The sequence below is a fragment of the Pogona vitticeps genome, chromosome 6 (genome assembly GCF_051106095.1).
Source record: "Pogona vitticeps strain Pit_001003342236 chromosome 6, PviZW2.1, whole genome shotgun sequence".
Taxonomy (NCBI): domain Eukaryota; kingdom Metazoa; phylum Chordata; class Lepidosauria; order Squamata; family Agamidae; genus Pogona; species Pogona vitticeps.
Window position 1 is genome coordinate 117,658,114 of NC_135788.1, and position 27,610 is coordinate 117,685,723.

General features: G+C 42.8%; 1 protein-coding gene and 2 pseudogenes across 1 annotated transcript; 2 read left to right on the forward strand and 1 right to left on the reverse strand.

Annotated features, from left to right (window-relative positions):
- The first annotated feature begins 909 nt into the window (after positions 1 to 909).
- Positions 910 to 1,557, forward strand: LOC144583866 (immunoglobulin heavy variable 4-61 pseudogene; annotated as a pseudogene).
- Positions 1,558 to 10,458: 8,901 nt separating this feature from the next.
- On the forward strand, positions 10,459 to 11,106 carry LOC144583867 (immunoglobulin heavy variable 4-61 pseudogene; annotated as a pseudogene).
- Positions 11,107 to 16,562: 5,456 nt separating this feature from the next.
- Positions 16,563 to 26,834, reverse strand: LOC110070468 (vomeronasal type-2 receptor 26). Its single transcript, XM_078378320.1, has 4 exons — positions 22,071 to 26,834; positions 20,687 to 20,911; positions 19,856 to 19,982; positions 16,563 to 19,153 (listed from the first exon to the last, which is right to left on the reverse strand). Exons 1-4 carry the CDS (start codon positions 22,863 to 22,865, stop codon positions 18,252 to 18,254), a joined length of 2,049 nt encoding a protein of 682 aa, XP_078234446.1. The 5' UTR covers positions 22,866 to 26,834; the 3' UTR covers positions 16,563 to 18,251.
- Positions 26,835 to 27,610: the final 776 nt, after the last annotated feature.

Below are 27,610 nucleotides of genomic sequence, written 5' to 3' on the forward strand. Positions count from 1 at the left end.
CCATTTTGAAAAACTTTGGAGCAGTTCATTTATTCCATTCAATATGAGTTCATTATACTGGCAGTTAGGTTGCATTCTCCACCTCACCCCCCTGGCAGCAATCAGAAGATCTACTTACAGTTTTAGGGTTTAAGTGATGATTGAAACACAATCTTCACTTGCCATGCAATATTGAGAAATTCCAAGTAATGTGTCCACAGAATGTTTGTTAATGAAATCAAGAATAGATCTGGAACGGAGACCTTCCTATGAGGAGTTCCCCTGGCAGCTTCTAGTCATGTGCAAACATCCTAGTAGGCTAAAGATCCTACAGATTCAGCCACAGGGCCTTTTCTGTGGCAGCTCCCAGGTTATCTCTCATGTTTCTTTCCAGGCATCCTGGTCAACTCAGGAACATACAGATTTTAATTTTTAAAAAATATTTTCATGTTTTAATCTTTTAACTGTGTTTTAAATCGTATATTGTTTAATTTATCTTTTAATACTTAAGTTATTGTGTATTTAAATTGTGTGAATTTTAATGTTGTGAGCCACTTTGGGTGAGAAAAATGTATCATGTAATTAAAATTAATAATAACTAATGATGAAAATAATGTAGCCACCGTCAAAAATAGTGGGGAGGAGAATCTTCTTGGCCCGGAATAATTGTATTTACCTCAGAATTGACTTCCCTCAAATGTTTGGCATGAGTTCTGACCTGCTTTGTTTCATGCATCATGGCATTATTTTCACTACATTTCTGGATCTCCCTTCTCAAGAAAGATCCCACGAATGAGAGCGAATGTAAACAACTATCAGTGGGGAAGGCGGACATACATAACCCTACTTGTGTGACCTCATGCAAGCGTGTTTGAGCTTCTTCGTGTCTCTTTTATGCGTGAATGCCAGGCACGACCTCCATATGCAAATATGGCCATGGGCTTCCTCAATCTTAAAATAGAGGTTTCCTCCATTTCACAGACCATCCTAGAAATTACCATGGAGTCTCTAGCTCTGTTGCTTTTTGTCTTCTCCATCTTTAAGCCAGGTCTGTGTTCGGATTCTGTGTTTCCTTCATCATATAGAGAAAGGTTCAAGCAGGGGAAAAGGAATAAGTGGGAATTAACTGGTTCTACTCATGCAAGTGTGGCTAAAATAATGTAAAATATTTTTCACTCTTCACAATACTCAAAGTATTAAAGGGAGGACATTAACCATTTCCCTTTCCTAACAATTTTCTTTCTCTTTTTCCTAGGATATTCTGAAATCCGCTTGACACAGTCTGGTGGGGAAACATGGAAGCCTGGAACAACCCTCCAGCTGACCTGCGTGGTCTCTGGAGACACTGTCACTTCTGGGTATTCCTGGAACTGGATCCGCCACCCACCCCAGAAGGGACTGGAATGGATAGGGGGGATATACTACAGAAGTTCCAAATGGTACACAAATTATGGCTCAGCTTTCCAGAGCAGGATCTCCATCACGGCTGATGCCTCCAAGAACGAATATTCTCTCGAGCTGAGGTCCCTGACAGCTGCCGACACAGCCGTGTATTACTGTGCCCGAGAATCACAGTGAGACAAAGCACATCTGGGGTCTGTACAAAAACGGGAACATTGTCTCACATTGAATCAGGCCACAGGGGAGAAAACCGTTTCCTGATGCCAGAGCTTTCTCCTTCTACTTGACACTCACGTTTTCAGCGAGGTGGTGGACAAATCTCCCTTTCCAATTTTACTTTGTAAGATGCCTGTGACATTTCTCATCTGCAAACGGCAAACTAAACTAGACGAGTTTCCATTTGTGGCTTTTCTTTGAATTGGGACTCACAGACTTCATCACAAAGCCGTGGATCCTAGTGCCTCATCATACTGATCCCTCCCACAAGACCTGTGCATGGCTTTATCCCCTCCCACCCACCACCTGAAGGTGGCCTTTCGGATACATTCCTCTTTAAACGGACTCTTCTGCACCATCTCCGGATACCCCATGATTTCTGGCTATTCCGGGCACTGGATCCACCAGCCACCCCAAAAAAAGGACTGGAATGGAAAGGGAGGGGATAGTGCAGTAGTTGCACCTGGAAGGCAGATTATGGCTCAGCTTTCCAGAGCAGGATCTCCAGCACTACCAATGCCCCCAAGAATGAGTATTATCTTGAACCGAGATCTCTGACAGCCCCTGGCACAACCTCTGTACAGAAAGGGGAACTTTGTGTCCATTGAATGAGTTGTGGGGAGATCACAATTTCCTGATGCCAAAGGTTCTGTCTTCTCAATGACACACCTATTTAGTATTGTGATGTAGAATCGAAATGTATGTTTTTAATTCTGGTTTTGTAATAATACAGTGAAGTTTCTCATCTCCTCACATGGAATCAAACCAGAGGTTATATCCATTTGCGGCTTTTTTTCTGGGGACTATGATTGCCAAACTTCTCCAAGAAGTTTTGTATCCAGGTGCCTCGTGCAGGTACCTCCAAGTATGCACCGCCATAATTCTACCTTTCCTCCCCACCCAACTGCCTCATTGTGCCCTGTGACGAAGTGGGTTGCTGGATTCAACCGCAGGGCCATATATATATGGTGGTTCTAGAGGTGGAGGTATTTTTATACAGTATATAAAAGTGGTCATTTTGGTACTTAGTTCTAACACTGCTACTCTGGGCATATTTATTTGTGGCTCAGCTTTCCAGAGAAGGATCTCCATCATTAGCAACACCTCAAAGAATGGATATTATCTCAAGCAGAGATGCCTGACAGCTGCAGACTCAGCTGTGTCTTACTGTGTTTGACGAGCAGGGGTGAGACAAAGCAAGTCTGGCCTTTGTACAAAAAAGGGGGACGTTGTGTCAAGCTGAATTATTTGGGAGCAGGGGAAAACATTTCCTGATGCAAAAGGTTCTCTCCTCACATTACAGGAACACAGGATACAGTGAGGTAAAATCCAAATCTACATCTTGGTCCCTCATGCAGTTCCGTCCAACAATACTCTGATATGACTCCCATCCCATCTCACTCATCATCTGAGATGGCTGGCCTCTTTCTGCCCTGTGTCAAAGTAGGCTTTTTGACAGGACCCAGGGGCACAAAACCAGTCTGGCATCTGTATGGAAAAAGACTTTTTTTTCTCTTTTGTTGAGGACAGTTTTCTGATGCTAAAAACACTTGTACCCACTCAGCAGGAACAAATAAATTTATAGAAATAAGAATTCAAGATTATTCCTTTGCACACAACAAATGTATCTCTTATGCTTCTTTGCACATACAGTCATGCCCCGCTTAACGATTGCCCTGCATGACGATGAATCCACTTTACGATGATGTTTTTGCAATCACAACTGCAATCGCAAAACGATGTTTTAAATGGGGTATTTTCGGTTTGTGAAGATCAGTTCCCTGCTTCGGGAACCGATTCTTCGCATTACAACAATCAAAACAGCTGATCGTCAGGTTTTCAAAATGGCCGCTGGGTGTTCAAAATGGCTCCTGGCTATGTTTAGGGATGGATTCCTTGCTATGCAGGCATCAAAAATGGCTGCCTTATGGAGGATCTTCAATGGAAAGTGAGTTTTTAGCCCATTGGAACACATTAACCGGGTTTTAATGTGTTTCAATGGGTTTTTTATTTTCACTTTACGACGTTTTAGCTCTACAGCGATTTCGCTGGAACGAACATCAAGAGATATACTCATCGTCAATTTCTTTTAGAAATCCCCCATGAAAAATATATTTCTAAGCTGCTGCCGCCCATTATTTTTGAAAATTCCATTTGTACCCTAAATATCCCAATCACAAACCACTGCAAACAGCTGGATAGATCTGTGGTTTAAGTATCTGCCTGTAGAGCAGGACGGTGGGGATCCCATGAATCACTGTGCCTCTTTGACAGAGGAATTAAGAGAGAGATAACGGATTCCATTCAAAATTATTAACGCCTCTTTAATGTCTGAATGGGAAGCCTATTCTCCATATGCAAATAGGCTCATGGGCTGCCTCACTCTTTAAATAGAGGTTCCCACCCCTTCACAGCCAACCCTAGTTATCACAATGGAACCTGTAACTGTCTTTCTGCTTCTCTTTTCATTCCTTAAGCCAGGTATGTGGGAGTTTCCATTTTCTATGGAGAGAGATTACAACAAGGAAAAAATAATGTGGGGCAAAATAAATGATTCTACCATTGCTGAAGGCCAGCTGCGACTGCTCCTATCTATTTTAATTTTTTTAAAAAATTTTCCCCTAGGCTTTTCAGAAATTCGCTTGACCCAGTCCGGTGAGGGGACATGGAAGCCTGGAGCATCTTTCCAGCTGACCTGCACAGTCTCTGGTTACACCATGACTTCGCGTGCTGGATGGGACTGGTTCCGCCAGCCACCCAAAAAAGGACTGGAATGGATAGGGGGAGGATACTACAGCGGTGCCACCTGGAAGCCAGCTTATAACTCAACTTTCCAGAGCAGGGTCTCCATCACGGCTGATGCCTCCAAGAATGAATATTATCTGCAGTTGAGGTCCGTGACAGCTGCCGACACAGCCATGTATTACTGCGCAAGGGGACACAGTGAGAGAAAGCTAGTCTGGCATCTGTACAAAAAGGGGAACTTCGTGTCATGTTCATTCAGTTGGGAGAGGAGAAACTTCTTTTCTGATGCCAAAGCTTCCCTCTTCACGTTGAGGATCCAGTTTTCAGTGAGGTGGAATCCACATCACCGATTTCTGATTTTAATTTCTTATCTAGCTGTAAAGTCTCTCATAAGCACACTGTGAATTAAATTGGAGGTGTGACCATCTGTGGTTTCTTTTCTTTGAACGATGACTCCCGAAATGCTCCAGGAAGCTTTGTATTCAAGTGCCTCATGCAGGTACCACCAAGAATACTCCGACATTTTGTACAGACGCAAGCGCTGGTGCTCCTAGTACAGGTCAAAGCTCCTGTTTTCACTCAGCAGGAACTGTACACTGTAAACTTCATAGTTATAAATATATAAAAATGTATGGAATATATTACATATATATTTAAGAATTATGAAAAAATATACATCTTAAATGTATTTAATAATTTAGAGTGCAATTTATTTATTCCATTCAATATGAATCCATTATACTGGGGGACATGTTGCATTTCCCACCCCCACCCCCAAGCAATCGGAAACTCTATGAGTAATTCCAGTGACACTGTGAAATTAAATACAAGAAATTCCAATTATGTGTTCACAGAATGATTGCTAATGAAATCAAGAATAGATCTGGAATGGAATCCTCCCTATAAGGAGTTCCCCCGGCAGCTTCTATTCATGTAGGCTGAGGAGACAACAGTTGCCTTTTTTGGACTGTAAAGCGCCCAGAGTAGGTTTGTCTAGATGGGCAGTACAAGAGCCAAATAAATAAATAAAATTAATTAATTAATTCCTGGGCACGTCATGCTGTCTCCTTTGCCATCTCCATTACATTGTCCGATGGAGCGTTGTCACTCATTCCAATATTCTGAGTTTTGGGGCACAGAAAACTCTTCTACGGCCATTAGGTGGCAGCACAGTCTGCCAAAGTGCTTCATCATCATGACCAAGGATTCTCATCTCAGAAACCAGAAAGTTCCAACACAAATACGCCCTCAATTCTAACCAAGAGATGTCGGTCTAAAATCGGACTGGGATAGTGCAAGGAAGAATTGTTCAGCAATCAAGCTGACAAAGTTCTTGCCTGCTGCTTGGTCCTAATGCTAGTTTTGAGTAGTAAAGGAGTGGAGGGGTTTGCTGAGTAGTTAATAACTTCCTTCAAGTTGGCATATCTCATTTTGGAGCACTTTGGAAAGCTGCAACAGAGTTTGCCCATGAATCGGTCACAGGAATGGAGAGGAGAAGAGGCAGGATGGTATATGATCTTTGAGGTGTACCCGTTGCAGACCATGTGTCGTGTTGCGTTCCCTCAGACTTCTTCCCCGCTTTGAGTGGGACAACCTACAGATTGCAGGGACTCACAATAGGTTAACCACAAGGAGCACACACTAACAGAAGATCCAGGCTGCCTCAGGATACGATCTGGAAGTGAGCCACTCCGATGAGAATCTATGTCTCAGCTCAGGCTATTATACTTTGGATCCATGCCTCTTGGTCGAATGGATCCTAGACAGATGCCCAAATGATGAATAATGTGCCCTGGTCTGTGGACATGTTGAGAGCAGGCAAGAATACCTGGTGAGGGGGGAAAGCATCCTTCTAGGAAACATGGAAGGGATAAGGAAGAAAGGAAGTCTGATCATGAGATGGAGTCAATGAAGGTAGTCATTTCTTTTCGTTAGAAAAACTGAAATGGGAGGTTAAGATTAAAACATAGGGATTCAGTCCCACGCCTCATGATGGACTCTATAGCTCAGAAATCACTCCCGAGCTACCGTAACTGGTATAAGATCATTGTGGAATGGAAATGTTTTGACTACATCTTGCACCTGCCATGCTGACAGTGGTTCCAGCAGGTGTGATCTGAAAGAATTCATGTTATCCATCTCCGATTATGTCATCTCCAGAACAATATGGGATGTTTGTTTGTTTATTTGATTTGATTTGATTTGATTTGATTTATATCCCGCCCATCTGGTCTGGTCGACCACTCTTTGCGGCTTCCAATAAGGCGTATACGATAAAACATAAGAATTTTATAAACAGTCCGTAACATATACAATAATGAAACAAATAATAAATGAAAGAAAAAATAAAGATTTAAATATTGGCAGGAGGGAAGGCCTGAACATACAACCAGGTTTGTAGTTGAATCTTAAAAACTGCATCGGTTGCAGTTTGCACCCAGGTAGGCCTTCAGAGAGTAGACCTATAATTCTGTAAATGGATTATGAACAGAGTGAAAAGAAAATGCACAATTCAGGAGAGAAAAAAAGAAACATGTTAGAATTGCATTTCCGTTACTCTTTTTATCTCTGAAATGTGTCTTCAATATACAACTTGGCCCTTCTGCTACTTTCCTTTTTAAACAGAGGTTTTCAAGGCCATCGTAGAAAACACAACGGGGCCTGTAGCTTTGCACCATGAAAGACTCCATGACTGAGGGAGAACGCAAAGACCTGTGAGTTCAGCGAAGGGGAAATATGCAGCATCCTTCTTGTGTGACCTCTCCACTCAAAACCTGTGTAACAACTTTCCACCCACAGGGGAAAAGACACTGGACCATCAAGTGATAGGATTTCAGTAAAGCTTAGGAAAGTGACCTGAATGAAAGAACAAACTTTCAAGGCAGAGTGTAATAATAATAATAATAATAATAATAATAATAATAATAATAATAATAATAATAATAATAATAATAATAATAATAATAATAATAATAATAATAACGACAACGACAACGACGACAATAATAACAATAATAACAATAATAACAATAATAACAATAATAACAATAATAATAATCCTTTACTAATGCATTCAAAGATTCATTTGAAACCGCTAGCTACGGTACGTGATGAGTAAATGGAGGAATAAAAAGAGAATGAGAGAGCATGTCTGAACTTCTTTATGTCTCTTTTATGCGTGAATTCCAAGCACAACCTCCTCATGCAAATCGCACCTCCGCTACCTCACTCTTAAAACAGAGATTTCCTCCATTTCCTCACAGCCCATCCTGGAAATCACCATGGACTCTCTAGCCGTGTTTCTCTTTCTACTGTCAGTCCTCAAGCCAGGTGTGTGGTGGAAAAGAGGGAGAGGAATTAGAGCAGGGAAAAAGGAATATGGGTCCAGGAACGGATTCTAGTCTAGAACACCAGCTGCTAGCACGGCTCAAGCAGTTAAGAACCATTCTTAAAACGTCCTTGATCCTTCCTGCAAAATCCCCAATAGGATCAAGGAAAGACATTAGCAATACTGTTGGGAATTTATGACTGTCGCTGAAAAGAGAGAGTGAAAAATCAATTTCAACCATTTTTAAAATGTGTTGTTTGGTTTTATGACATGCAGCTTTTGAAAATTTATATGATGTCTCATTTTCTGGCTGTTTTTCTTAGGCTCTTCTGAAATCCGCTTGACCCAGTCCGGTGGGGAGACATGGAAGCCTGGAGCATCCTTCCGGCTGACCTGCGCGGTCTCTGGATACAGCATGACTTCTGGCTCTGACTGGAATTGGATCCGCCAGGCACCCCAGAAGGGGCTGGAATGGATAGGGAGGATATACTACAGTAGTTCCACCTGGAAGACGAATTATGGCTCAGCTTTCCAGAGCAGGATCTCCATCACAGCTGATGCCTCCAAGAACGAATATTATCTTGAGCTGAGGTCCCTGACAGCTGCCGACACAGCCGTGTATTACTGTGCCCGAGGATCACAGTGAGACAAAGCACGTCTGGCGTCTGTACAAAAAGGGGAACTTTATCAAACGTTGAATCAGGTCACTGAGGAGAAAACATTTTCCTGGTGTCAGACCTTCTCTCTTCACATTGAGACTTCAGTTTCCGGTGAAATGGAATCCAAATCTCCCTTCCCAGTTTTACCTTGTAAGAAGCCTGTGACATTTCTCAGCCAGAAACAGTGAATTAAAGTGGAAATGGGCCCATTTGTGGCTGATTACAGTATTTTTAAATTAGGACTCAAGGACTTCATCAGAGGGCTGTGGATCTTAGTGCCACAGGCAGATCCCTCCCACAGTACCTCCGCGTGATTTTATCCCCTCCCCCACCCACCGCCTGAGGTGGCTGCCTCATTCTGTTCAGGGCCAAAGTGGGCTTCTCCTCAGCCTCTGAGGGTACAAAAGAAGTCTGGCATCTGTAAAGTACAAGAACCTCTTCTCTTTTTTTAAAAAAATGAAAGACAATTTGCTGGTGCTCCAAGTTCGTCAGAGCTCCTCTTTTCACACCGTAGGAACTGTAAACTATAAACTATATAGTTATAAATATATACAAATATCCTTAATATATTAAATATATACTTAAGAACTATGAAAATATATAAATCTTATATGTATTTGAAAATTAAGAGAACAGTTCATTGATTCCATTCAATATGAGTCCATTATAATGGCAGAAGTTCCTGGGAACGTCATGCTGTCTTCTTTGCCATCTCCATTAAGCTGTCCGATGGAGCGTTACCACTCTTTCCGATATCCTGAGTTTTGGGGCAGAGCCTCCCATGCTCTTCTACGGCCATTAGATGGCAGCTCAATCTGTCAATGTGCTTCATCATCATAACCAAGAATTCTCATCTCAGGAGCCAGAAAGTTCCAACACAAATACGCCCTGAATTCTAACCAAGAGATGCCCGTCTAAAATCTGACCGGGATTGTGCAAGAAAGAATCAGTCCACATTCAGGCTGACAAAATCTTGTCTGCTGCTTGGTGCTAATGCTAGTTTTGAGCAGTAAAGGGGTTGAGGAGTCACTGGGTAGTTAATTTTGTTGTTGTTTAGTCGTTAAGTCATGTCCGACTCTTCGTGACCCCATGGACCAGAGCACGCAAGGCCCCACTGTCTTTCACTTCTTCCCGGAGTTCAGTCAAATTCATGCTGGCCGCCTCTATGACCCTGTCAAACTATCTCACAGAGTAGTTAATAACTTCCTTCAAAATTGCATATCCCATTTTGGAGAACTTTGGAGCAGTTCATTTATTCTGTTCAATATGAGTTCATTATACTGGCAGTTAGGTTGCGTTCTCCACCTCACCCCCCTGGCAGCAATCAGAAGATCTACTTATAGTTTTAGGGTTTAAGTGATGATTGAAACTCAATCATCACTTGCCATTCAATATTGAGAAATTACAAGTAATGTCTCCACAGAATGATTGTTAATGAAATCACGAATAGATCTGGAACGGAGACCTTCCTATGAGGAGTCCCCCCAGCAGCTTCTAGTCACGTGCAAACATCCTAGTAGGCGAAAGATCCTACAGATTCAACCTCGGGGCCTTTTCTGTGGCAGCTCCCAGTTATCTCTCATGTTTCTTTCCAGACATCCTGGTCAACTCAGGAACATACAGATTTTAATTTTTTTTAATATTTTCATGTTTTAATCTTTTAACTGTGTTTTAAATCGTATATTGTTTAATTTATCTTTTAATACTTAAGTTATTGTGCATTTAAATTGTGTGAATTTTAATGTTCTGAGCCACTTTGGGTGAGAAAAATGTATCATGTAATTAAAACTAATAATAACTAATGATGAAAATAATGTAGCCACCATCAAAAATAGTGGGGAGGAGAATCTCCTTGGCCCGGAATGATTGTATTTACCTCAGAATTGACTTCCCTCAAATGTTTGGCATGGGTTCTGACCTGCTTTGTTTCACGCATCATGGCATTATTTTCACTACATTTCTGGATCTCCCTTCTCAAGAAAGATCCCACTAATGAGCGAGAATGCAAAGAACTATCAGTGGGGAAGGCAGAGATACATAACCCTACTTGTGTGACCTCATACAAGCGTGTTCGAGCTTCTTTGTGTCTCTTTTATGTGTGAATGCCAGGCATGACCTCCATATGCAAATATGGCCATGGGCTTCCTCCCTCTTAAAATAGAGGTTTCCTCCATTTCACAGACCATCCTAGAAATTACCATGGAGTCTCTAGCTCTGTTGCTTTTTGTCTTCTCCATCTTTAAGCCAGGTCTGTGTTCGGATTCTGTGTTTCCTTCATCATATAGAGAAAGGTTCAAGCAGGGGAAAAGGAATAAGTGGGAATTAACTGGTTCTACTCATGCAAGTGTGGCTAAAATAATGTAAAATATTTTTCACTCTTCACAATACTCAAAGTATTAAAGGGAGGACATTAACCATTTTCCTTTCCTAACAATTTTCTTTCTCTTTCTCCTAGGATATTCTGAAATCCGCTTGACACAGTCTGGTGGGGAAACATGGAAGCCTGGAACAACCCTCCAGCTGACCTGTGCGGTCTCTGGAGACTCCGTCACTTCTGGGTATTCCTGGAACTGGATCCGCCAGCCACCCCAAAAGGGACTGGAATGGATAGGGGGGATATACTACAGAAGTTCCAAATGGTATACAAATTATGGCTCAGCTTTCCAGAGCAGGATCTCCATCACAGCTGATGCCTCCAAGAACGAATATTACCTCGAGCTGAGGTCCCTGACAGCTGCCGACACAGCCGTGTATTACTGTGCCCGAGAATCACAGTGAGACAAAGCACATCTGGGGTCTGTACAAAAAGGGGAACATTCTCTCACGTTGAATCAGGCCACAGGGGAGAAAACCATTTCCTGATGCCAGAGCTTCCTCCTTCTAATTGACACTCATGTTTTCAGCGAGGTGGTGGACAAATCTCCCTTTCCAATTTTACTTTGTAAGATGCCTGTGACATTTCTCATCTGCAAACGGCAAACTAAACTAGACGAGTTTCCATTTGTGGCTTTTCTTTGAATTGGGACTCACAGACTTCATCACAAAGCCGTGGATCCTAGTGCCTCATCATACTGATCCCTCCCACAAGACCTGTGCATGGCTTTATCCCCTCCCACCCACCACCTGAAGGTGGCCTTCCGGATACATTCCTCTTTAAACTGACTCTTCTGCACCATCTCCGGATACCCCATGATTTCTGGCTATTCCGGGCACTGGATCCGCCAGCCACCCCAAAAAAAGGACTGGAATGGAAAGGGAGGGGATAGTGCAGTAGTTGCACCTGGAAGGCAGATTATGGCTCAGCTTTCCAGAGCAGGATCTCCAGCACTACCAATGCCCCCAAGAATGAGTATTATCTTGAACCGAGATCTCTGACAGCCCCTGGCACAACCTCTGTACAGAAAGGGGAACTTTGTGTCCATTGAATGAGTTGTGGGGAGATCACAATTTCCTGATGCCAAAGGTTCTGTCTTCTCAGTGACACACCTATTTAGTATTGTGATGTAGAATCGAAATGTATGTTTTTAATTTTGGTTTTGTAATAATACAGTGAAGTTTCTCATCTCCTCACATGGAATCAAACCAGAGGTTATGTCCATTTGAGGCTTTTTTTCTTGGGACTATGATTGCCAAACTTCTCCAAGAAGTTTTGTATCCAGGTGCCTCGTGCAGGTACCTCCAAGAATGCACCGCCATAATTCTACCTTTCCTCCCCACGCAACTGCCTCATTGTGCCCTGTGATGAAGTGGGTTGCTGGATTCAACCGCAGGGCCATATATATATGGTGGTTCTAGAGGTGGAGGTATTTTTATATATAGAAGTGGTCATTTTGGTACTTAGTTCTAGCACAGCTACTCTGGGCATATTTATTTGTGGCTCAGCTTTCCAGAGAAGGATCTCCATCATTAGCAACACCTCAAAGAATGGATATTATCTCAAGCAGAGATCCCTGACAGCTGCAGACTCAGCTGTGTCTTACTGTGTTTGAAGAGCAGGGGTGAGACAAAGCAAGTCTGGCCTTTGTACAAAAAAGGGGGATGTTGTGACGAGGTGGGGCTCGTCAGCCATGGAAGGCAGCCCATCCAGGAGAAGGAAAACTCCAATTTCAAACCTCCACTGCCTTGTGGCTATATCCACTCATGGAAAAGGCTTCAGGAGTTAACCTCGAGGTAAAATCCGGAGCTGGAGTCCCGAAGGCAGCTCGTGTCGTTCTGCCAACTCCTGCGACGTTGCTGGAACCAGTTGTATTGGCTCTTGCCTTTCCATTGGACCATTTCAGCAATGTGGAGAGGGGGGATCTGCTGCTTGGGTAACAGCCTATCCTCCATATTACCTTACCCGGGCTTCATGCTCTGGAGAGGACACTCCTCGATTCAGAGCATGTCACCATAGTCTCTCGAGACTGAAGGATGCCTATGTATGTGTCAAGTTGAATTATTTGGGAGCAGGGAAAAACATTTCCTGATGCAAAAGGTTCTCTCCTCACATTACAGGAACACAGGATACAGTGAGGTAAAATCCAAATCTACATCTTGGTCCCTCATGCAGTTCCGTCCAACAACACTCTGATATGACTCCCATCCCATCTCACTCATCATCTGAGATGGCTGGCCTCTTTCTGCCCTGTGTCAAAGTAGGCTTTTTGACAGGACCCAGGGGCACAAAACCAGTCTGGCATCTGTATGGAAAAAGACTTTTTTTCTCTCTTTTGTTGAGGACAGTTTTCTGATGCTAAAAACACTTGTACCCACTCAGCAGGAACAAATAAATTTATAGAAATAAGAATTCACGATTATTCCTTTGCACACAACAAATGTATCTCTTATGCTTCTTTGCACATACAGTCATGCCCCGCTTAACGATTGCCCTGCATGACGATGAATCCACTTTACGATGATGTTTTTGCAATCGCAACTGTAATCGCAAAACGATGTTTTAAATGGGGTATTTTCGCTTTGCGAAGATCAGTTCCCTGCTTCAGGAACCGATTCTTAGCATTACAACAATCAAAACAGCTGATCGTCAGGTTTTCAAAATGGCCGCTGGGTGTTCAAAATGGCTCCCGGCTATGTTGAGGGACGGATTCCTCGCTATACAGGCACCGAAAGTGGCTGCCTTATGGAGGATCTTCAATTGAAAGTGAGTTTTTAGCCCATTGGAACGCATTAACCGGGTTTTAATGTGTTTCAATGGTTTTTGTATTTTCGCTTTACAACGTTTTGGCTCTACAGCGATTTCGCTGGAACAAACATCAAGAGATATACTCATCGTCAATTTCTTTTAGAAATCCCCCATGAAAAATATATTTCTAAGCTGCTGCCGCCCATTATTTTTGGAAAATTCCATTTGTACCCTAAATATCCCAATCACAAACCATTGCAAACAGCTGGATAGACCTGTGGTTTAAGTATCTGCCTGTAGAGCCGGAGGGTGGGGATCCCATGAATCACTGTGCCTCTTTGACAGAGGAATTAAGAGAGAGATAACGGATTCCATTCGAGCTTATTAACACCTCTTTAATGTCTGAATGTGAAGCCTATTCTCCATATGCAAATAGGCTCATGGGCTACCTCACTCTTTAAATAGAGGTTTCCACCCCTTCACATCCCACCCTAGTAATCACAATGGATTTTGTAACTGTCTTTCTGTTTCTCTTTTCATTCCTTAAGCCAGGTATGTGGGAGTTTCCATTTTCTATGGAAAGAGATTGTAACAAGGAAAAAATAATGTGGGGCAAAATAAATGATTCTACCATTGCTGAAGGCCAGCTACAACTGCTCCTATCTATTTTAATTTTTTTAAATTTTCTCCCCTAGGCTTTTCAGAAATTCGCTTAACCCAGTCCGGTGAGGGGACATGGAAGCCTGGAGCATCTTTCCGGCTGACCTGCAAAGTCTCTGGTTACACCATGACTTCTGGTGCTGAATGGGATTGGTTCCGCCAGCCATCCAAAAAAGCACTGGAATGGTTAGGGACAGGACGCTACATCCGTTCCACCTGGAAGCCAGGTTATAGCTCAGTTTTTCAGAGCAGGATCTCCATCACGGCTGATGCCTCCAAGAATGAATATTATCTGCAGCTGAGGTCCCTGACAGCTGCCGACACAGCTGTGTATTACTGTGCTAGATACACAGTGGGACAAAGCAAATCTGGCATCTGTAGAAAAAGGGGAACTTTGTGTCATGTTCATTCAGTTGGGAGATGAGAAAATTGTTTTCTGGTACCAAAGCTTCCTTCTTCACATTGAGAATCCAGTTTTCAGTGATTTCACTGATTTCACATCACCCGTTTCCAATTTTAGTTTGTAATCAAGCTGTTAAGTCTCTCATGTACACACAGTAAATTAAATTGGAGGTGTGACCATTTATGGCTTATTTTCTTTGAAACTATGTCTCCCAGAATTCTCCAGTAAGTTTTGTATCCAGGTACTCATGCAAGCAGGTTCAAAAATACATGATTCAGAACCCCACGAATGTGGGAGAATGCAAAAAGCTATCAGTGTTGGTTGGGGCATGCATAACCCTACTTGTGTGGTTTCATGCAACAAGTTTCCACCCACAAGCACTCACACATACTGAATCTTTATCATGTACATAATAATATTTCATTAAGTCTAGGAAACTAAGAGTACGTGGTGGCACTGCGGGTTAAACCGCAGAAGCCTCTGTGCTACAACGTTGGAAGACCAGCAGCCGTAAGATCAAATCCAGTCATATCGAATCCACGCAATGAAGGGAGCTCCCGTCGCTTTGTCCCAGCTCCTCACCAGCCTAGCAGTTCGAAACCATGCAAATGCAAGTAGATAAATAGGGACCACCATGGTGGGAAGGTCACAGCGTTCCGTGTCTAGTTGCGCTGGCCACTTGACTACGGAAACTGTCTATGGACAAATGCTGGCTCTACAGCTTGGAAACGGGGATGAGCATCGCACCCTAGAGTCGGACACGACTGACTAAATGTCAAGGGGAACCTTTACCTTTACCTTTATGGGAAAAAGTCTGAAAAAGTCACTTACCAGTTAGGGAGCTGGGGAAGCACCATAAGAGGTCTGGCGGGGGGGGGGCCTCGCCACGATCACCGCTTTCGGAGGTACCCCGGGGCTTCCCTTGCACCATCAGAGGACTTGCGGGGCCCTCTGCAGCTGTGATCACTGGCTTCAGAGTCATTTGGAGGCTTTCTCTGCACCATCGGAGGACTCGTGGGGGGACACTCACCGTGATCACCACGTGGAGGGACCCCTGTGGGGCTTCCCCTACACCATCAGAGGACTGGTGGTGGTCCCTCCACGTGGCGATCGGTGCTTGCAGAGGCTTGTTCAGCACCATTTTTTTATTTTCCTGCCCTTTCCCCCTGCCTTCGGCAAGCCTCCAAATGGAAAAAGGCTTTCTTTTTCTTTTTCCTTTTCTTTCCTTTTCAATGCACTCCTATGGGAATGTATTGAAATTTCAATGCAATTTCAATGCATTCCTATGGGAAACCGTGCCTCGCAAGACAAAAATATTGCAAGACGATATTAACCATGAAACGGATTATTTTCGTCTTGCGAGGCACCTGTATTTGGGTACTAATCGTCTTTGACATTTCAAACTGTCATCCATGTCTATGTTTTTTTTTAAAAAAAGGATTCATCAGAAAGTTAAACTGTACATCATCCAGAATCAATATTCATGAGCACCATGGAGTCCATAGGTGTGATCCTCTTTGTCTTCTCAGTAATTAATCCAGGCCAGTGGAGTCTCCATATCTTTATAGAAAGAGATTGCACCAGGGAGAGAGCAATTCTCATTTCCTCTGATGTTCAAGACCATTGTTTCAAAGTTGCAAGAGCTGATAAAACAATTTTGCAAATAATTGGAAAAATGACAAACAAATTAAATTAAAGATTGGTATAAAGAAATGTGGAGTTTATTGATAAATGATAAGCTAACATGTGAAATAAAAGTAAGAAGGGGAGTGACAAAATATAATGGTTTTAAAGAGGTATGGAATCCATATTTGATACCTCAAATATTTGCCTATTTTTTGTAAAAGGGAGAGGTCATAAGCCAGCAGAAGAATCAATGTATTTTTGGAGCGGAATGGGGTGAAAAGAGATTAGAAGGATATATTTTGCTATTAGGTCCCAAGGGTAATGGTGGCACAGTGTGTAATTTTAGTAGCATTTTATGGCATGTATGTACACACATTTTATGTTAGCATTATTATTGTTTTTCTTTAATCAATTTTTTTAAAAAAAGAAATGAAATTGTAAATGTTTTTCTGCCACTTACATCCTTAATGAGTTCAAAGAAAGGAGTTAGCAACTATGGCCAAGTCTTCTCAATTAAGTGAACAACTGGAGTGAGATATAAAAACCCATTTCGACAATTTTTAAAATATGTTTCTTTTATTGTTTGCAACATTTACAATTTACACAACCTATTCTTTTCCTTTCTCTTTTTTCTCTAGGCTTTTCCAAACTCCACTTGACCCAGTCTGATAGGGGGATGTGGAAGCCTGGAGAATCCCTCTGGCTGACCTGGCACAGTCTCTGGTTACAGTATGACTTCTCAATATGATGGATCCGACAGACACCTTAGAAACGGATGGAATGGATAGGGGGTATATACTACAGTTCTTCAGTGAGGGATGTGGTGGCACTGCAGGTTAAACCACAGAAGCCTGTGCTGCAGGGTCAGAAGACCAGCAGTCGTAAGATCGAATCCACGTGGTGGAGGGAGATCCCGTCGCTTGTCCCAGCTCCTGCCAACCTAGCCGTTCGAAAGCATGCGAATGTGAGTTGATAAATAGGTACCACCTCAGTGGGAAGGTAAAATCCCATTTCGTGCCAGTCATGCTTGCCACGTGACCACGGAAACTGTCTTCGGACAAACACTGGCTCTACGGCTTGGAAACGGGGATGAGCACTGCCCCCTAGAGTTGGACACGGCTGGACTAAATATCAAGGGGAACCTTTACCTTTATATATATATATATATATACTACAGTGTATCCTATAAGGGATGTGGTGGCGCTGCGGGCTAAACCGCAGAAGCCTCTGTGCGGCAGGGTCAGAAGACCAGCAGTCGTAAGATCGAATCCACGTGGTGGAGTGAGCTCCCGTCGCTTGTCCCAGCTCCTGCCAACCTAGCTGTTCGAAAGCATGCAAATGTGAGTTGATAAATAGGTACCACCTCAGTGAGAAGGTAAAATCCCGTTTCGTGCCAGTCACGCTGGCCACGTGACCACGGAAGATTGTCTTTGGACAAACGCTGGCTCTATGGCTTGGAAACGGGGATGAACACCGCCCCCTAGAGTCGAACATGACTGGACAAGAATTGTCAAGGGGAACCTTTACCTTTACCTTTACCTTACAGTGTATCCTGGAAGTCATCTTATGACTCAGCTTTCTGCAGTAGGGCCTCCATCACTGCTGATGCATCCAAGAATGCATATTATCTTGAGCTGAGGTCCCTGACAGCTGCCGACACAGCCATGTATAACTGTACTGGGGACACAGTGAAACAAAGTGAGGGTGGCGTCTGTACAAAAAGGAGAGCTTTGTGTCAAGCTGAATCACTTGAGTGGTAGGAAAAAAGTTTCCTGGTGTCAAAGGTTCCCTCTTCACATTGGCACTCCAGTTTTCAGTGGGATTGAATCCCAATCTCCCTTTCAATTTTAGTTTGTAACAAAACTGTGAAGTTTCTTATCTACACACACTGTAATAAACTGGAGCTGTCCCATTTGTGGCTCTTTTGGGGAGGGGACTATGACACCCAGAATACTCCATGCAGCTGTGGATTTTTCCAATTGCCTCTTGCTGATCCCTCCCACAGTTACATGACATGGTTCCTCTCCCACTCTACCCTCCACCTGAGGTGACTCTAAGAGGGAGGGAGGGAGGGAGGGAGGGAGGGAGGAAGGAAGGAAGGAAGGAATCTTTTTAGTTCTTTTTCTGCATTAGCAGTTCCTTGCTGTTCATCTCAGGTCTCAAAAGGATGATATAGCACTTGGGGAAAAAGATACAGATCAGTAAGCCAGCACTAGAGGCTAAGATAGAGAAGATCTCCACAGCTACCATGTACTTCCCTTTGGTGCTCAAGTAGGCTGGAACAAAAGAAAACCAAACACTACAGAAAATCAACATGCTGAAGGTGATGAACTTGGCTTCATTGAAAGTGTCTGGCAAGTTCCTAGCTAGGAAAGCTATCACAAAGTTGGTAACAGACAAAACTCCTAGGTAGCCAAGGACAAGATAAAACATGGAGACGGACCCTTCGTTGCATTCTATTATGATCTCTTCAGTCAGGGATTGCATGTCTGCATCTGGGAATGGGGCAGACGTCCCTAGCCAGATGGCACAAATACCTGCTTGAATGAGGGGGCAGAAAATGACAATCGAGGTCGGCAGCCTTCTCCCCATCAACTTTCTCATGTTTGAACCTGGCACGGTAGCCATAAAAGCCACAACTACAGTGGTGGTTTTCGCCAACATGGAGGAAACTGCCATGGAGAAGATGATGCTGAAAACAGACTGTCGGAGAAGGCAAGTCAACATCCTAGGTTGTCCAAGAAACAGCAAGGAAGAGAGGAAGCAAAGCAGTAGGGAGGTGAGGAGAGTGTAGGTGAGGTCCCGATTGTTGGCTTTGACTATGGGGGTGTCTTTGTGCTTAATAAAACTTCCAGTCACCAAAGCTGTAATTATAACAAAAAACACAGCAAGAGAAGCCAACCCAATCCCTATGGGATCTTCATAAGACAGGAAGGTTATGCTTTTGGGGATGCAGTGGTCTTGATTCTTGCTCGGATGGTGATCTTCTGAACACTGGAAACAGTAATCCATATCTGGAGAGAAGCAGGAGATAAGTCTGTGTCAATGCCATCTCATGCATAAAATCTCGGCAGTATTTACCACTACCTCAAAAAAGGTGAAGGGTCACTGGTCATTCTGACTTCTACTTGGTGGTTCTAGAGGTGGAGGTATTTTTATATATAGAAGTGGTCATTTTGGTACTTATTCTAACACAGCTACTCTGGACATATTTATTTATGGTAAGGTGTTTAAGGTCCTTCTTTATCAACAGCTATCCATTCTAACCCTTTACAGTGGTGTCTCGCTTAACGATTGCCCCGCATTACGATGAATCCACTTTACGACAATCTTTTTGATCGTCTAAATGGGGGAATTTCGCTTAGCGATGATCGTTTCCCTGCTTCGGGAACCAATTTTCGCTTTACAATGATAAAAAACAGCTGATTGTTGAGTTTTCTAAATGGCCACCGGGTGCTTAAAATGGCTCCCCGCTGTGCTTAGGGATGAATTCCTTGCTATACAGGCAGCGAAAATGGCCGCCGTATGGAGGATCTTCGCTGGACAGTGAGTTTTTACCCCATTGGAATGCATTGAATGGTTTTCAATGCGTTTCAGTGGGGTTTTTAATTTCGATTTACGATGTTTTCACTTAACAACAATTTTCCTGGAATGGATTATCGTCGTTAAGCAAGGCACCACTGTATGCTGGAATATTTGTGCATGAAACTACTTACCATTTCGGTCTGAAATCTTCCCTTCAGGACATGGATCACAATTGTAGCAGCAAAATTTCTCCCCTTCTTTCTTTCTCTTCTGAAAACCCGCAGGGCATGGGTCACTACACACCGAAACTGGCTGTACCTATCCATCAAGAAAGAAAAAGGGGAGAAACATAGACATTATGGTGATCTGATCAAGAAGCAAATGATCATTTGAGAAGAACAGACAAAATTAGTGAACACAACATATCTTTCAACAGCAGCTATTTCCAGATTGCAGTTTTTGGACCTCAGATAGATATTTAGAAAGGGTAATCTGGGGACCAGGAAGAAAAAAAATAAAATTCTCCTCAGGCTAAGAAGATTCCTGCACTGAGGTCCCATTGCACATCATCAGTACAATTGGTTTAGGCTTCTCACAGCCCTGCAAAATCTCAGTTGCCTTGTTAAACATTTATTCTTGTGACCTGGTGTCATTGTGTTGCTTCAGACCTAGGGTAGCCCTAAGTGTATTCTCAAGGTACATGAGATGTTCAGGGAGTGGTTTACCATTGCCATTCATTCGTTGTGAGTATCCACGGCTGAGTGGGGAATCAGACCCAGGTCACCTGAGTTTGATAATCCAAACACATTGGCTCTTCACGTTTGCAATTTCCCACATTTGATTTGCTCCAAAAATGTATCATTGTTTCCAGACATGCACTTCAACGTGAATTATGCTTCTAAACTGTTTTAATGCCATCCATAACATTGATTCCATCATGCCCTCCCATTACACATTGTGCATTATTTTATGTAGGAAATGAAAGTTTTTGAAATGATGATATGAGAGTCCACAGTTCACACCTGATTAAAATTATGATGCCACTCAATTAAATTGTCATAAATGATCTCTTTTCCTTCAGGAGCGTTGGGATCCACTCTTCCAACTTTCACCCTATGGAAGGAGAGGTTAGGAGAAATGACCATATTCACAATGTCGAAGCCAGTTACCATTTCTCCACGATCATCAAAGGACACCTTTTCTCCCATAGAGTTGTTAAATGAAATGCCTTGAAGAAATGAATGAAGCTAGTTCAGAGGGAGAAAGAAAAAACACAGAGTAACACCAACTATTAAAATCCTGAAGACAATATTTAGATGTGAGCCACACGGCTGACCCCCTACCAAGGATGGAGACTCAAGTCGCCAGACTTGCAGTCAAGTTGGACTCAAGTCACACCAGTGACTCAGACTTGGCTCAGGGTTTTTTCAATGACTTGGAAGCAATGTGCAACTAGGAACCCACCCAGTTCTTCCCTTTTTCGTAGGGGAAAAAAAGCTTGTTATTCACAGGGACTTGGGACTTGGGAATCAGGACCTGGTACCAAAGACTTGAATATGGACTTGCCAATATCACAGGGACTTGAGACTTGGGAATCAGGACTTGGTACCAAAGACTTGAATATGGACTTGCCAACATCACAGGGACTTGAGACTTGGGAATCAGGACTTGGTACCAAAGACTTGAATATGGACTTGCCAACATCACAGGGACTTGAGACTTGGGAATCAGGACTTGGTACCAAAGATTTGAATATGGACTTGCCAACATCACAGGGACTTGGGACTTGGGAATCAGGACTTGGTACCAAAGACTTGAATATGGACTTGCCAACATCACAGGGACTTGAGACTTGGGAATCAGGACTTGGTACCAAAGACTTGAATATGGACTTGCCAACATCACAGGGACTTGAGACTTGGGAATCAGGACTTGGTACCAAAGACTTGAATATGGACTTGCCAATATCACAGGGACTTGGGACTTGGGAATCAGGACTTGGTACCAAAGACTTGAATATGGACTTGCCAATATCACAGGGACTTGGGACTTGGGAATCAGGACTTGGTACCAAAGACTTGAATATGGACTTGGTCTTGCCAACATCCCTGTCCTCTACCAAGTTCAGAAACACATGCATTTTTTTTACATACTTGGAGTGTACGAAGAAACACGAATCTGCAACTATCAACTCAGTAAGAGCAGCCACAGCCTTCACTTTGCAAGACCCAAGTGGAGCGCTTCACAACAGGACATTTTGGAAGTCCTATTGTGACCACATGTTGGAAGCCACTTGACAGCACACGACATTTTCTCAGTATATAAGATCTTATTTTGGATTTCAGCTGCGGACGACACTGTTTCATGTTATTTCGCTTTATATGCATAGCAATAAAACCATTTTACCTGCCAAGGCTGGAAATTCTTAAGACCTCTGCTTTCTGTGTTTCCTCTAGGTTTAGCGACAGATGTGTCCATGGCATGCAAAGCATGTGCAACAGCATAGACAGCATTATAGATGCTGTAACTATGGCCAGTCATGTGCATCTCAAATACAGGCCCAGGCAAAGTCTCCAGTCTCTCCTGTCCTGTACATATTGTGTTATCCTCCGTTGGTGTACCAGGATCGGGAAGTGAGCAGTCAAAAGCTTGCTCCCAGAAATCCTTGAGGAAACCATCTCCTTGGGTCCAAAAAGGGTTTATGTCTTGAAGGTATCTTGGAAAAGCTGGGTGCTCAACTGAGTGAACTGTGAATGAAATGGAGGCATGTAACGACTTGAAATTTTCGGGTATTATAACTCTTGTTACTGAGAAATCAATCTGGGCCATCGTAATCCAAACCTTTCCATGAATTGGCTTTTCCTGATATTCAGGGTCTGCTAGGCCAACAAGAGTTGTCAGCCACATCAAGGTCAAGCTGTCCCCATGTATAACACACGTCCTGGTTTTCGTGTTTTTTATATGTCGGTCAACTCTGGAGATCATCGCAACCAGATCGCCGTACGAAGGCAAAATACTTTGATTAGGGATCCTTTCCATGAAAGCCGAACAGATTCCTCGTTGCACAAGTAAAGGCTCAAATGCCTCCAGGAAACCTTCGCCGCCTTCATCATCCTCCACAAAAAGGCCAACCCATGTCCATCCAAAATGTAGGAGCAAACGGATAATCCCCGTCATCTGCTGGACCTCATTTGGTACCATTCGATAGAAGAGAAGAGGGTCTTTTGTATCATCATTTTGTGGAGCAAATGAACCATATGTAAGCTACAAAGAAATGTATATACTGGTGATGTGTTGCGAAATGACTGAGGGCATATTTGCCCGAATGGTTCACGGTGAGATTCATGATGATAGCATAGGAATATGATGTCATGTATAGGAAACTGAATCTACCTAATATCCTTCAAACAGAACAAAGTCATATACTGTAATGGCATATACTTCAGGGCTGACCTCCCCAAATTCTTCAGCTAGCTTTGGATTTCCAGTCAGTAATATCTCTCCCCTGTTCAAACTGCAAAACCTCACCAGAATTAGGAACATTTTTAATTAACATATTTTACCTGAGGAATTTTGTACAGACTTAAGATGTCTGCCATACAGAGAGAAATATGAGAACCCATTCCTCCGATGACAGATACTACGTTTCTCCGGGTTACACATTCGTAGTTGGGGACAAATCGGAATGAATTGTAAAGGAACTCCATGGTGCTACGGTAGGTCATCCTTGCATCAAAGTAGCTGTCCAAGATATGGAATCCCAGGGTGTGGTTGGGCAAGATCTCTGGATTCTCGTTGATCTCATTGACAGCAAATGCCAAGGTCTGGATGTGCTGGTAGAACTTTGGCACCGTACTGCAGATAGAGTCAAACATTACTACCGCCACAAATGTGGGTCCATGGTTTGTGTGTGTGTGTGTGTGTGTGTGTGTGTGTGTGTGTGTGTGGTTTTGTACCTAAACTGTAGGTTCTTTGACTTTTCTGCATCTATTCTATACTGCATTTATTTTTATTTATTTATTTATTCATTCATTCATTCATTCATTCATTCATTTCAAATGTTTATATTAATAAATTGTATATAATAAATTTTACTTAACAAATTTATATTTGTTTATATTTAAAATATTTTTATCCCACCTTTCTCCTCAAAAAGAACCCAAGATGACCTACATAATTTAAAAAAAATAGTTAAAAGCTAAAAACAGTAAGTTTACCAGTATTTTAAAAGAATTAAACAAGTATTTAAAACGGTAGTAAAATCAATACTAAAACACATTTCAAACAATGGAGCACAACAATCCATTTAAAAAACACTTCTCAGACCACCAGTTACTAAGGGAAAGCCTGCCTGAAGAAAAAGGTTTTTTTGTCTACATGCGGAAGGATAGCAAAGGTGAAGCCAGCCTAGCTTCATGTGGGAGGGAGTTCCGGAGATTTGGAGCAACCACAGAGAAGGCCCTCTCCCATGTCCCCACCAAAAAAAAGCCTCCCCTAAAGATCTTAAAGCCCAGGCAGGCTCACAGATGAAGATGCTGGCTTTTCAAATAGCTTGGTTTACTTAGTAGCACAATGTCGGATTTGGATTATCTAAATTGTCTGAATTAATAATGTAATGTAATCATGGTGGCGGGATAGCTCAGTGAAAACCAGTTTATGTGGCCTTGAACAAGCTACGGAAATTTATAGAATCCCTGTGAATTAGAACTGATTTAGCAGCACATAATTATAATTTTAAAAGACAATGTCTATGGAGGTTTCAGAACTCAGATTTTATAGCTTTTGTGTACTGTACTAAGCAACAGGATTTCAGCCATCATCTAAGATTGCAATTCTGTTAATGCTTTTCTCAATGCAGGATGTCCAGTGTTTATCATAATGAGAGACGATGAAAGGAATATCAGTTAAATCCTGCTTGTTGACTAATTTTGGAGTCTGCATTACCCTTAGCAAAAAAAATCTCTCATTTTGACCTTCCGCTAATTAAATGTAATCCATAAAAGGCAAAAGTTAAATATTATGAATGCTGAAGTGAACATGAAGGAGCTGCTGTTCTGTTGCCTGGCCTCAAGAGCGAATCTATCGTTCCTCCAGAATCACAGAAGTTCTGAAGCACACAGATTTTGTCCAAAAAAAGAGCTTGAGGATGCTCATGGATTCGTCACTGCGACTGGATGCCCAGATTTCAACAGTGGCCGGAAGTGTATTTGCATAGTTAAAATTAGTGCACCAGCTGTGTCCATTCCTGGAAAGGTCTGATCTGGCCCACAGGGACAAATGCTCTAGTTACATCCTGGCTGGATTACTGTAACACACTGTACATGGGGCTGCCTATGAAAAATGTCAGGATACTTCAGCCAGTCCAAAACATAGCAGCCAGATTGTGAACTGGGGCTGGTCATAGCAATCATATAAGCCCGCTGTTACAACAGTTCCACTGGCTGTCGATCCCTTAAAACATGGGTTCTAACGTAAAAAGCCCTAAACATCTTGGGCTCAAGCCATCTCAAGGATTGCATCTCCCTTTATGAGCCTCCTCAAGTGTTATGATCATCAGAGGAGGCCTTCCTCTCCGTCCCGCCAATTTCACAGGTAGGTTTGGTGGGGACACAGGAGAGGACCTTCCCTGCCACTGCTCCCAGACTCTGGAACTCCTTCCCACTGGAGGCCAGGCTGGCCCCATCTTTGCTGTCTTTCTCTTCAGGCAAGCTTTTCCTGAGTGACTGGCTTGCCTGAGTGAATCATTGTACCTTACTGCTTTGAATGTGTTTTGGGGTTGTTCATATTTTTTCATTCTGGTGTACTATTTGCTTGATCCTTTTGTATTTGTATACTCAGCATTGTTAGCATTAAACATAGTTTTTTAACAATATAAGCCATCTTGGGTCCTTTTTTAGGGAGAAAGGTATGGTAAAAATGTTTTAAATAAATAAAATACATAGGTCGCTGCAACCGGCCATCCCAAATTCTTTCCAATCTAATGCAGTTCATGGGGAAACCTGCCTCAACATGATGAAAAGCAGCTGACAGACTGGGATGATAAAATAATCCCCCCCCCCAAAAAAAAATCATCTTTACATGAGATAAAGTCATTGCTTACATAGGAAGATCAAAGCCCAGCTCCTTAGAAGGATGTTTCTTAAAGAAAATGAGAGATAAGAGACACATCATCTGAGAAGCAATCCCACCAAGGAGAAGGTCACCCCGTTGATACCACTCATGAGGAACAGGAAGAGGGTCACTGATGGGACACATGAGGCTTTTCGCTTGGCTCACCGTCCAAGCAAATAGAAGCAGCCACACCAGGAAGACCAGCATGTGGAGTCAGAATTTCTCCTTATACTCAACCCCGGTATCCTTATCATGGGCATCAAAAATATTTGAGCAAGCTGCAGTAGACCATGGTTGACTGTGTCCTTGGTGATAGAAAGCAGAAGGTTCTCAGCCTTAAATGTGACATCAATAGAAGCATGACCTGCAAGACATGAAAGACACAGGAACCTGAGGATAGGATGATTAACTTGTACAAGAACTCTGACTCTTCCTATTAATCCCAACTGTGAAGGGCAGAATTTGGAAGGGTTTTAATCTCTTCCCTAGTTGTTCATAGATTATTTTTCAAGCGCCATCCACGTAGTTTGTTTTGCAAGGGGAAACAAGAACAGTGGTTTCAGATAATTGCAGGATAGGTAATTGCCTATAATGCATTGACTTCCCAGAGGTCTCTGTTCATAGCAAATGGCTCTGTTTTCCCCCAGTCTTCTACTCTTCAGTGGGACAGTCCAAGGAAGAGGCAAACCCACGAGACCACAACAAGCAAACACCAACTGGAGTGTTAGATCCAGGAGTATTTGCTATTGATTATTATTATTCTTGGACCTGTGTCTGGCAGACATCATGGCAATAATTGCAATTTACTAACAATGCAGAATATACTGTATTTTTTTCCAGATGTCAAGAATGCTTCCAACAATAATTGGCCTTTTCTGCTGTATTCTCAATTCCCTTGCAATATGCCTACTGCAAAGGTGTGAGGTTGTGAGGAAGTCTTATGAATGCCTTACACACACACACACACACACACACACACACACACACACACACACACACACACACACACACACACACACACACACACACACACACACACACACACACACACACACACACACTCATGTTTACCTTGTCCTCCTCAGTGGGTGGATTTTCATGTGGTGGACACTCAATGCTGTTCTTATCTGTCATCAACTCACTTCCAACATCTGGCGACCCTAGGAATGGGCAATCTACAAAATGTCCTGAATTCCACAGCCTTGTAGACTTAAACCTATGGCTTCCTTTTCAGACTTAATCCATCTCGTATTTGGTCTTCCTCTTTTCCCATTGCCCTCAACTTTTGCCAACATTATTGTCTTTTCCATAGAATCCTGCCTTCTCCTGATGTGCATTGGTTTCAACATTCTGACCTCCAGAGATAATTCAGGCTCAATTCGATCTAGGCCCCACTTGGTTGTCTAAGCAGAAAGGCTTTCAATCTTTTTTTTAACATCTGTCACAAGGGGGCAACAGTGTTTAAAGATTACAAAAAAGCCATTGCCTGTTGTGTGGAAATAAAACTGTCCACTGGATCTGTAGTTCTGTGGTTTGAGTTGCGCAGATTCATTTCCTGAGCATCTGGCTGAAAACTGACTCTCCACTTACCATTCCAGACCCCCATGCCTTCCGTGTGTGTGTGTGTGTGTGTGTGTGTGTGTGTGTGTGTGTGTGTGTGTGTGTGTGTGTGTGTGTGTGTGTGTGTGTGTGTGTGTGTGTGTGTGTGTGTGTGTGTGTGTGTGTGTGTGTGTGTGTGTGTGTGTGTGTGTGTGTGTGTGTGTGTGTGTAAAACCATAACACTGAGGCTAACTTGGCAGAGATATGATGTTCTGTAAGTGGGCTTTTCCATGTGT